This window comes from Malurus melanocephalus, unplaced genomic scaffold, assembly GCF_030028575.1.
Source record: "Malurus melanocephalus ecotype Western Australia unplaced genomic scaffold, MMel_1.1 scaffold_99, whole genome shotgun sequence".
In the NCBI taxonomy this organism is placed as follows: Eukaryota; Metazoa; Chordata; class Aves; order Passeriformes; family Maluridae; genus Malurus; species Malurus melanocephalus.
Window position 1 is genome coordinate 862,230 of NW_026623331.1, and position 11,646 is coordinate 873,875.

At 38.0% G+C, this 11,646-nt stretch overlaps 1 protein-coding gene across 1 annotated transcript; it reads left to right on the forward strand.

Annotated features, from left to right (window-relative positions):
- Positions 1 to 107: 107 nt before the first annotated feature.
- On the forward strand, positions 108 to 11,146 carry NAPG (NSF attachment protein gamma). Its single transcript, XM_057368927.1, has 12 exons — positions 108 to 267; positions 2,340 to 2,407; positions 3,573 to 3,657; positions 4,241 to 4,258; positions 4,826 to 4,856; positions 5,211 to 5,320; positions 5,447 to 5,513; positions 6,171 to 6,241; positions 7,148 to 7,226; positions 7,752 to 7,831; positions 8,699 to 8,828; positions 9,806 to 11,146. The coding sequence occupies exons 1-12, from the start codon at positions 212 to 214 to the stop codon at positions 9,953 to 9,955; spliced, it is 945 nt and encodes a 314-aa protein (XP_057224910.1). The 5' UTR covers positions 108 to 211; the 3' UTR covers positions 9,956 to 11,146.
- The last annotated feature ends 500 nt before the right edge of the window (positions 11,147 to 11,646 follow it).

Sequence of the window (11,646 nt, forward strand, 5' to 3'; positions counted from 1 at the left end):
GCACTCCCGGCCGCACCGACCGCTCCAGCCCGAGGCTCCCGCACCGCTCTGGGCACTCGGGGCACTCAGCCCCGGCGCAGGCGCGGGCAGCAGGCGGGGCCCGGGCCGCTCCTCCCGCCGCTCCCGGTGCCCGTGATCCCTGCGCCGTTCCGTAGCGGCAGCGCACGGAGGCGGAGGAGCGCGGCCGAGCCCGGCCCGCCGCGCTGGCGAGATGGCGGCGCAGAAGATTAACGAGGCGCTGGAGCACATCGCGAAAGCGGAGAAATAGTGAGCGGAGGGCAGCGGGGCGGAGGGTGCGGGCTGGGGRGAGCTGGCGAGCGGCTGCCAGCTCGGCGTCCGCGCTGTCCGGCCCGCCCGGCCCTCCTGGCCCGTGGAGGCGTCGTGTCCCCTCCTGGTTTGGCCCAGGGGCTCAGGAGACATCTCGTGTGCCAGGCATGGGGACATCAGGAGAAGGGCAGAGAGGCGGCGGGGCCGGGATGGGCTGGCGCGGAGGGAATAGGGGGACTTGGCTGCTCAGCCCCTCCTCTGCCTGAGGGGACCCCCCCTACAGGGCCTGGGTACTCTAGAGGGCCTGCTGCCCCGGTCCGGGAGAGTAAACCGGCCCTAAAGCCAAACAGTGGGGTCGGTGAAGCTGAACGGTGCGGCTCAGAGGCCTGSAGCCTGAGCAGTTTCCTTTAGGGCCTTGTGGCCTCTGTTGCTCCGACCCTGACTGCAGAGCGAGGGCAGCCACTTCTGTCCCTTTCCTAAAGTTAGTGGGAGGAAGACAAGTCACAGAATCAATTAGATTGAAAAAGACCTCTGACATCATGGAGTCCAACCTGTGACCCAACAYTACCCTGTCAACTASACCAGGGCACTCAGTGCCACATCCTGTCTTTTATTAAACACCTCCAGGGATGACGGCTCCACCACCTCCCTGAGCAGCCCATTCCAATATCTAATCACCCYTTCYGTGAGGAATTTCTTCCTAATGTCGATCCTAAACCTTCCCTGGTGCATCTGAAGGCTATAGACAAGTGGTAGAAAAGAGTTATGGAGATTGTGTTGGATAAAAGAGCTTGACTTTGCYGAGGTGCTGTGTTTGCTTCCTATCCACGAGAAATGTGTGATTGTTGCTTCCTAGATGGCTTCAAAGACCTATATTGACRTTTATGTTGGAGAGTTTAACATCTTTGATAGTCTGTTACTGTGTATTTTAACACTGAACATAGCCATTTTGCTAGTAAGTCTCAATGGCACAGGCTACAGTATAGAGATAGTACAGCTGACTAATCCAAGGTTGCCGTAGTTTTAGTAAGAACGGTGATAGACCCTCTGGAAATCATGGATCAAAAGTATAAATTGYTATAGAGGGAAGACTTGCAAATAGAAAAAAACAGGGTGTCTTACTCAAATTACTTGACTGRAAGTGCCCTCCAGCAGAATAAATTTTAAGCTTCTCTGGAGAGCATTTGAAATAAAAGGCCCTGAAACATAAAATTGTGTGTGGATTGAGTGCATTATATTGCAAGTGCATTGAGTGCAAGTATTTCAGCTTGATGCATTTGAGACTCTGACTGTGATAAAAAATAACATAATATAAAGGTTTGTCTTAGAGTAACTGTGGTCTTCATCCAAGTGAGACAAGAAAACCAACTTGTCCATACACTAATGTTTTCCAAGTAAAGAATGTATTGCATATGATGTGTTGGCCTGTTACAAATATACAAGTGGACTCTAAAGTTATGGTAATTTTAAAATTTCTTTTAGAAGTGAGGAAGTCAGCACATTGAATTCCAAACTGCCTAATGACTCACCTAATTTTCCAGGGTACATTTTCCCCTATGTATCTATGCCTACGTATGGCMCCTTTTAGGGTCATGATCTATTGTAGACATAAATGGCATACGAGGTTTTGTGTTGGTAAATAAATTCTTTTATCTGTGTATGCAGTGGAGAGTTTTTGCTAATTCTCAGCAGCAAAAAAAAWTCCTGTAGAGGAATGCTGGAAACTTCCTGATGTGTGAAAAAAAATGTATTGTCAGGTGTCATGATAATAGAARTCTGGTGATATCATGTTGGTGTAGGAGGAAGTATTTTTCTGCTGCTGACTTCTTATTCTTGAGAAGATGGACTTGAGAATAGTGGAAGCATGTTAGGGCATGTAACTATGGGAGATAATTGCAGTGCTTTATGCAATTCTTAACAGTGCTGGCATTTGTTTTTACAGTAGTGATGCCACTGTACTATTGGCATATAGGTAATCACTCATTTCTAGGGGCTTTCTGAAGTTTGAAATATACCTAAAATGCCTTGAATGTAAAMCATAAAATTTTTATTAATTGTTTCTTGTGTTTTAGCCTGAAAACTGGRTTCTTAAAGTGGAAACCAGATTATGACAGTGCAGCTACTGAATATGGGAAGGCAGGTATGTGTGTCTGTAAATATGGCCATATATATTTAATGGTTTCAAAGTATTCATTAATRTTAGTTCCTGATAATGTTTTACATATTTTTATTAGGTTGCTGTGTAATTAAACTGTAGTGAAGACTAAATGTAAGATGAAACAATAAGAAAATCCTATTGGTAATACTGTAAAATAAATTTCAGGTTGTACTTGGAAATCTAGAACAGTGTTCAAACCAAWTTTTTTTTCAAGCTTACAACTTCTATTTTTTATATTGCTATATGTGACAAAAATAAAGCTTTCTTTCCTTCTTTCACTTGTCCACCCCCAAATCCTATGACTTTATCTACAAAACAACAGATGTTCAAGCTGGTTTTAAAATTTTGCTTTATCATCATCTTATGAAATATGTCCTGTCAAAGACTGTCTCAGTAAGGTGAGATGTTTGCCAGACTGGGTTTTTTTTTCAGGCATAGTAAGGTCTCTTTCCTCTCTTTTTCTACTGTAAGTGACACACTGTGTATAAAATCCTTAGTARTTGATTTCTTTTTGTTCTTAAGCATTTTCTTCTTTTTCATAGTAGTAATTCGTTACGGTCCTTTGGCTTCTTACTCTAGGCACTTCTACTTATTTATTTAAGAATGAAGTAAAAAATATAAAATTGGAGGAACAGTGAAATTTGAAAGAAAATTGAAATTTAMTTTAAGTCCTACTTCAGTATTTTATTGTAAATGAGCTAGAAATACAAATTTGTGCCCTGCAGTGGTTGTGCTTGCTGARGAAGTTGTTAGAGGTATACTTTGTTGGTGGCACACTTCTGTTTTGGCTGTACTGATTTTCTATAACCTCTAATGATAAAATGATATAAATATGCATTCCTGCAGTTCTGTAATTAGAATACAGAATATATTAAGTGAGTTTCCAAGTCCATTTAAACATATTCTGTGCTACATATGATACTGTGGTGATGTGGAAGTGATGTTGACAATAAATGTCTTTAATGGCAACTAAGTAACTAATGAAACAAGGAAAACATCTGGGATTTTTGAGAAGACCTTGGTAAACTGTAACCTTTCATTTAAAGAGCCTGTTTGCATAGTTAGGTAGCTGAACTGTTGAGCAGCCCTGGCAAAAAGAAGACCATGTCAAGTTGTAAATAAAATCTCTTCATTTGCTCTCTTGCAGCTGTTGCTTTTAAGAATGCCAAGCAGTTTGACCAGGCAAGGGAGGCCTGTTTACGRGAAGCTGAGGCACATGAAAACAATAAAGCGTATCTTTTCATTGATTGAAATTCTTTCTCTCCAAGAAGCTGACTAGCTGCTACTTAGATTGGAGTAATGGGGATTGGTAGCAGGTTATTTAATGTATTTGCACATTTTGTCATTGTAGCATAATTGCTTTTAAAGGAGTGTTCCTGAGTGCTCTGAGTGGGAAAACTAAAGAACTCTTGGTTAGAAAATCAGCGTTGTTCCCAATAACAGCTGACAGGTGCCTGACATATCTAAGCATACTGCTTCAGAAATTTAATTTTTTTTCATTACCTGCAAATACTATAAACTAAGTTATCCTCTGCCTATTACAGTACTATTACAGTACTAATAGTACTATTTAATATGCAGAAACATATTTTAGATAAATGTGCTTTTTACAACTTTGCATTGCTATGTTTCATTTATTCAGTCCTTAGAATCATTTATTTTTGATAACTTCCCTGCAGATGTAGTAGGTTAGATTTGWCTTTATGGGGCTCCTTGCTTTGAAACTAGTAGTTGTGTAAGATTTTGTGTGTTAATACTTTACCTGCATTATATTTTTGTGGCTTTTGTCCTTGACTTTGATAATTTCATGTCCAGTCTTTTTCATGCTGCCAAGTAAGTACAGAAGTGCTAAGTAATCTGAAACAGATTTTTTAACATACAGTACAAGCATGAACTGGCATTTTGATCTCAGTGTAGTAAGTGTTCTGATTGAAGTAATTTTGCTGCTTCAAAATTAGTTCAATGGAAGTGTGAGCTAGGAAARTCTGAAAACCTGCAGTGGCCACCTGAAGAAATTATTTTGGTATTCTTCAGCACCTTTTGATAACAAATATTTTTTCTTAGATGAACTTTTCATAATTTTGAAATTCTGCACTGTTGAGCTTATAAAGAAATTTTTAATTAAASAGTACTTCAAGGCAAGAAGTTGATGACAATAATCCAAACGTTGCCCAGGGATCAGGTTAGAATATATTTTTACTGGGGAGCATGGTTGAATTTGTGGAAGATAATGTTATACATATGCTGTGTCATTATATAAAACACTTGAAACATCCTTAAAACATTAWTTATTAACAGTGAAGATGTTAGATAGTCAGTGCATGTTAACTTTTGCTGGATAACTACAGCTTAGTGTAATACACTATCTCTAACCAAACTGTACTTTTCTTTTCTCTGTAGAGCTTATGAACAAGCTGGCATGATGCTAAAGGTATTCTCATTTACTAGTTTTTATTTTAAAGTTCTGTTTTATAGAGAYGAATATTGTGCACTGGACCATTTTACAAATATATATAATCGAATTGCATATTCAGATTAAATTCGTTCRTTGACTTGTAGTTCCCCACCTATACCTTTAGTAGATTAGGAAAGCAGCATTTATATTTAGGGGGGAAAATGGTTTTCCTTTTGCAGAAGGAAAGAAGAGTGTCTCATGTTGGAGGGTGACAGAAGARTAGTGCTGCTTTTGCTCTAAACTAYTACAAATTCATGACTTGCAYGAAAATTTAGTAGTTAAAAGTGAATTTTATGGAGTTGGTGATCAACTTTCACTATTGCTTTCTAGGAGATGCAGAGGATCCCTGAAGCAGTTCAGCTTATTGAGAAAGCCAGTATGATGTACCTGGAGAATGGGACACCAGACACAGCAGCCATTGCACTGGAACGGGCTGGAAAGTGAGTATGAGTTAATGGTGAATCTGTGCAGGGCATGRGTATTCTGTGGTTTTCTTTTATCTCTTTTTTATGCTTTCAGGTAAAAATTATTTTCCTTTCATCTGAAAAGTATTTTGTTTATTACAGGTTAATAGAAAACGTGAGTCCAGAGAAGGCTGTGCAGCTCTATCAGCAAGCAGCATCGGTATTCGAAGTAAGTGGGAAATTTTTGTGGGTGTTTTTGGTTTTTATTTTTTTTCAGCTGTAGAGTCAAGAAAAAGCTTACGATTAGGTTCTAAATTATGYTTCCTTTCTTTTACATCAGTGGCTGAGTCATGTAGCTGAAGCTTTCTTGCACTGTAGAGAAAATTACAAAAGTCAGGAGTCAGTTTGCTTTGCTTTTTTTTCGGTTTAGTACTTGACAGAATCTGAATTTTGTTTGTGAGTTTTCYGCCTCTTGTTGGGCACCCAGAGGGTAGAGAACATGTCTGCTGTTGAGGTCCTGGAACCCAAAATAATTTGAAATCCCTGAAGACACAGAAGAGAAGATTGTTCTTTGTGCTCTCTCTGTTCACGAGCCAATGATTTGCTCTTTTGCAAGTAGCTTTGATGTAGTTCTCTATTGTCAGTTGTCARTGTTTCCAGATAAGCAAGTTTGCACTGATGTTACTCTGCTGAGTAGATCCAGACAGGAGCTGACTCTGGAACTTGGGAGACCAATACACTTCATGTTTCCTCTGAGTGTATGAACTGCTAATATAATAACTAACAGTTGTTCTAAGTTACAGGTGACATGCTTAGATTAAGGGCTAGTGTTCTTAGATATGTACAAATCAAATAAGAATGTTGAATCCTTTTTGGTCTTCTCTAGAATGAAGAGCGTTTACGGCAGGCATTAGAAATGTTAGGGAAGGCATCAAGACTTCTGGTCAGAGGACGCAGGTATAGCTTTATCCCTTTTTGTTCTTTTAATGTAATTGAATCCTCAAATGTGATTTTGATGGCGGGTTTTTTTTTTTTGTCTTGGTGATGTTTGGTTTATGTACTATTGATTCTTATTTGAGATACACTTCAAACTAAGATCCAGTTTCTGCGGGATATGCACGTTCATCCAGGAACCACCTGCTTTGTGTTTTGGAATGGGAATGTGAACTGAAAGACATTTGTTTCCTTTATGTTTGCTGAATAGCTAGAAAGCACATACACCAGTTTTCATTAATTCTTAAAACTATTTCAGGATTTTTTTTGTTTTTCTTCCAGCACTAATATGTAGAAGGTACTTGAAAGTCTTTTACAGCTGTGGGATGTAAAACAGAGGAATTAGGACTAACCTGAGGAAAGAAATCTGTTTGCAGCAGTCTGATTCTGGACTTCTTAAGGAAGAGTGTATCTTAGAGTCTCAGTGGGAAAAGTTTAATTGCAAATTGCTTGCACCAAACTTGCCTATCAGTTCATCTCAGACTTGCTTCACTGAAACATTTAGGTCCTTTAGARACTATATTGCTAGTTTATGGATATCAGACCTACTGATAGCTTATAGTAACCTCAGGACATAGAGAAATGTGTTAGGGTATGTAACAAAATATTCATCTTCTACATGTTACAAAACCCAAGTTACAAAACCATTACTCTCTAAATGAGTACTGGAGATGTTCTTAGCGCATACACAAAAAGAGTTGCTGTCTGTATATTTATTTACCTACTCTGTAAGATCTGCTGGTTTTCAGTTGCATTGCTTTTTATTCCAGTAGATTTGCCACTGTGTTAGTTAAATACTTTGTAATTAGCTTTGGGTTCAATGTGCTGTATTCATGACACTGATACTCCTGGGTTTTTTTTGGCTTTTAGATTAGATGAGGCTGCATTGTCTCTTCAAAAGGAAAAAAGTATTTATAAGGAAATTGAAAACTACCCCACATGCTATAAGGTAAATTCTAAGAGCTAACTTCTGATTATACATTTCAATTTTTTTATTTTTGTAGTTAAATACAGCTGACATCTGACAGATGATGAGTACCTCTTGATTAAGGGATAAGTTTCTTGCTAAATTATGAGAATTTGTGGTAGTGGTGTTTCTGCAAACTTTAACTGTGCTTTTATAATTTTTAAGAAAAGAATCTGTTATCTAGCTGTCAAAACCAAAAAACACATAAAAAATATCAATGTTATAAAAAATAACAAACTGCAAAMATTTATTTGGGACAACAGTTCATTTAAATGTTATAGGAGATAATCTATGTCATACCACCTGGGGAAGTGGCTTTCAACTTTTTCACTGGATTGTTTTGACTCACTTTGACTCACTTTCTAAGAGACTTCAGTCTCTTAGAAAGGTCATTACAGTCCACAATCATTCTCATGCTAGATATTAACTGTCTACTATTTTTCTCATCTCTTACTATTAATTTCTAAAGAATCATTAGATTTACTTTTTGTTTGTTTGTTTGTTTAGAAAACTATTGCTCAAGTCTTAGTTCATCTTCATAGAAATGATTATGTTGCTGCAGAAAGATGTGTGAGGGAAAGCTACAGGTAAGTCTACCTTGTGTTCTGTAATTCTACACTGAATGTTTCACTAATGTCAATATATTTTGCTGTTCTTTCATAAGTTCTTTTTAATCGGCCCTTCTGTTGACTTACTGTACAATAATAATGTTCCCTGGTGTATGGCTATCAGGAATCTTTTTCACACATTACAGATTTAGCTGTAATGGCTACTGTGATTCTTCTCAAGAAACTTAAAATGAAAAGTCATAAAGAACTAGTTATGTGTGACAGAGGAAATGAGATGGAAATTAGAAGTTCTTGCCATGTCACAGGAGAAAATTTTAGTGACGATGTATGGATTAGTGTTTAACCCTGGCAGTTCTTTTCAGCTTTCATTGGAACTTCAGTAGCAAAATCTTGAAACAATATGATTTACTTAAACTATGTTTTCAGTGAAATAAACATATGTATAAGTTAAATTATATTTTTAAAACTTATCTTTCAAGATCAGTCTTTAAACATCTTGCTTATATTTTCCAAATCTCCAGCTTTATGTTTAGCAACTCATGACAGATTTTTTTCTGTGTATACAGTGGAGAAAGACTATTGAGTAGTCAGGAAACAAAAATCTAATCTTTGCAAACTGATATTCCTATTGTGTCTTGGCTATGGTTGTGGTCTTACTCTGCATGTAAACTAATATTGCTAAAAGTTTAATTTTTATGGATATGAACCATGTACCTGGAGAAATGAATGTGGTTATAGGCAGTTKTTGTGGAACAAGTAGTCTGTCAGATTCTTGAAAGGCGCTCGCCCTTTTGCTGTTAAATCAGCAGCATTTAAAGCTGCTGTGTAGAATAGCTGAGTGTCAAGTAGAYTGCTTGCTCTAAATGAACTCTTAATTTCCTTCAGTATACCAGGATTTAATGGGAGTGAAGACTGTGCAGCACTAGAACAACTTTTAGAAGGGTATGATCAGCAAGATCAGGATCAAGTTTCTGAAGTCTGTAATTCTCCACTCTTCAAATACATGGATAATGATGTAAGTAGGTGGATCGTGTGATTTTTTTTTTTTTTTTTTTCAGGTTAAGGAGTTTTTTTTTCCTAGTAGAGGAAAATAAGAAGAGCACAGTCTGTGTGTTCATTGTAACTTGCTGTCATGCTGCTCTTTGTCTGTGAGCTTCCTGTATTCTTTTACTTTGCCTGCCAGTGGTGGTGTTGCCTGCCTTTCAGATGGTGTTAAGGATTTGGTGAAAGAACAGCTTGTTAGAGATTTGCTGAGTTTGTTTAATGAATTGACCAAAATTCAGTCCTCTTCTGCTTGCTTCCCTAAGGGCCAGAACAGTGCTGCTTCTGCTTTTTCTCAGAAATAACATATAGCAGATAAATGTGCATAAACACGAAAAGAATATGATGCCTATGGGATGGCATTGTTGGCTGCTTTTTTCTATTGTTTATTCTTAGCAAGATATTCATTCAGGAATGATTTTGAATTTTGACCAAGTAGTTATGTCTCTTTCCCCACCACTTTTTATTGTTGTACAATTTGTAAATTATAGGAAGTAAAAGATAGGAAAAGTGTGAAATAAGGGAAACTTCTATCCCTGCCAAAACTTGTAACAGTATTGACTAATTTTACTTTGTTGAATAGTAAAGATTAAGCTATTAGTCTTGCTGAAAAACACTTTTAAGACTTTTTAGATGATCTAATACTAGGTAATGTATTAAGAGCTGCATACTGGAATGATTTATTTTTTACATAAAGCTTGAACCAGAGAAACTATAGGATGTGGTCAATTTATTTGATAATAAGCAACATCAATATAGATCTTGTATCCCATTCTCMGAGTGTTGAGAGAGAGAAAAATGAACCAATGTTATGTTTATTCCAAACTGGAAGAATACACCCTGAGAGCATCACCACTGTATTTTCTGTACTGAATGTTGCCTGCTTGTTTATTGTGAGCATCAGTCAATTCTATGATAGTAAAGAAATTAAACTTGCCTTGTCATTGTCAGTATGCCAAGCTTGGTCTTACCTTGGTGGTGCCAGGAGGTGGAATCAAGAAGAAATCTCCAAACGTTACCCAAGACAAAGCCAGAGGACCAGCTGCAGTGGGCTCTCATGCTGAYGAGGAAGAGGATGAATATTCTGGTGGACTATGCTAGCTGCAGACTAGGTTGTATTAAATATCTGACTGATTGTGATGCTGAGCATATCCAAAGGTACCAGATTTACCAGAGCTTCATTGCAATTGTGAGATGGGAATCCTAATATTAACATGGCAGCTTCTGGGTGCAGTACAGGAGAAAAAGCATGATTGTACCCATCATCTTGAAACATCTTTGGACTTCATCTCTTGCCTGGTAGGAGCTTYCTTAGGGCTCTGTCTTCAGCTGACGAGATTAATTTGAGAAAATTTTTCTAAAAGTACAGTTTAAAAGAACCCAAAACCTCTGAAGCACTGGAGGGAGAATGGCACAAAATTTTAAATGCTGGATTTCACCAGTTGACACTTTTGGTCCCAGTAAGATGYTTGCAGTTGTTTTGGGAGTTAAATGTAGGATCATTCATCTGGCTGTTTGTTTCCTGTTTAAGATCATTTAAGGCAGACTGTGCCCAGCAGGATTTCTACTCATGTAAGCACTAGGGGGAGCATTCCGTTTGTTTTCAACAAGTTTTTACTCCACTGGGGAATATTATTTTAATACCCTGTTCGTTACAACCTGTATCCATATGACTGGGGAAAACACTAAGTGGACTAGATTGAAGTTAATATTGCAGACGTAGAAATACACACCTATCTTTCCTCATAAGAAATGTATTGACCTGAAATCTTTGGAAATAAAGGTGTCCATAGTGTTTGTAATGTGCACCTTAGGAAAGGACGGAGTGAACAACCATTCTTAGCAGTGTTTTTGAAGCGTGCCATAACCAAAAAAGAAACTGAAGTTGGCAAATAACATTCACTGAATAGAAAGGGTAAATGTTYAACAAAACCTTAGGGGGAATGTTTCAGTGATATGTTTGAGTTCATGAGTGTCCTAGGTGTTTATTTGCTAATCAAGATGCTATTCTATGAAGACGTTTGATTCTTTAATATTTTCAAAGCATAGAACAGGTTATCTCCTATTAGCGCCATTTTTCAAACTAGCTCAGAATCCAAGGTAACCAAATTTCAATGCATACTCTCTATTTTTGTTTGGTTTCAAGTCATCATGTGTTTTGAAAACTTCTTTCATGTCTTAGATTTGTTTCACCATTTTATGCTTTGCAGTTGTCAACCTAGAAGTTGTGCCTGTGGCTAGTCTCTTCAGCAGGATCTAATCAAGGTCTGCAGTAGGGTGACATCACTTGGAATCCAGGGAATCCTTGGAAGCAGGGTTTTGTGTGTGATGCCCAAAGCTCTGTAAGCAAGAGACCAWAAGCACAGCGTTAAGTGTTGGTAGTGTTTCTGCCATATTAAGGAGTTGAATGTCATAAAAAATATCAAGTAAGTGTCTGACAAAATTGTGTCAGGCGTAATTGTGATGAAGGTTCAACTTTTAGAGGTCTAAACCTCACACCACCACTTTCCTTGGTGTGGATAGCACTCAGTAGCATTGACATGGGAGTAGCATTGACAAACTGCAGCATAATTTGCAGGCAGGGCTGCTATGGAAAGTCAAATTAATCAATTTAATGGGTGTTCAAAAACCAGTTTTGTCTCTTTGTTTAATAATAACCATGAGTTTTAAAGCTATTTCAGATGCACTTGTAGTTCTTCACTATCTGGCAGGTAATTTCCCTTTSTTTATGATGTTTTGGCTCTGTGAAATTTTAGGAAGCAAGCTGCTTTTCTCTTAAGAATGCTTGCATG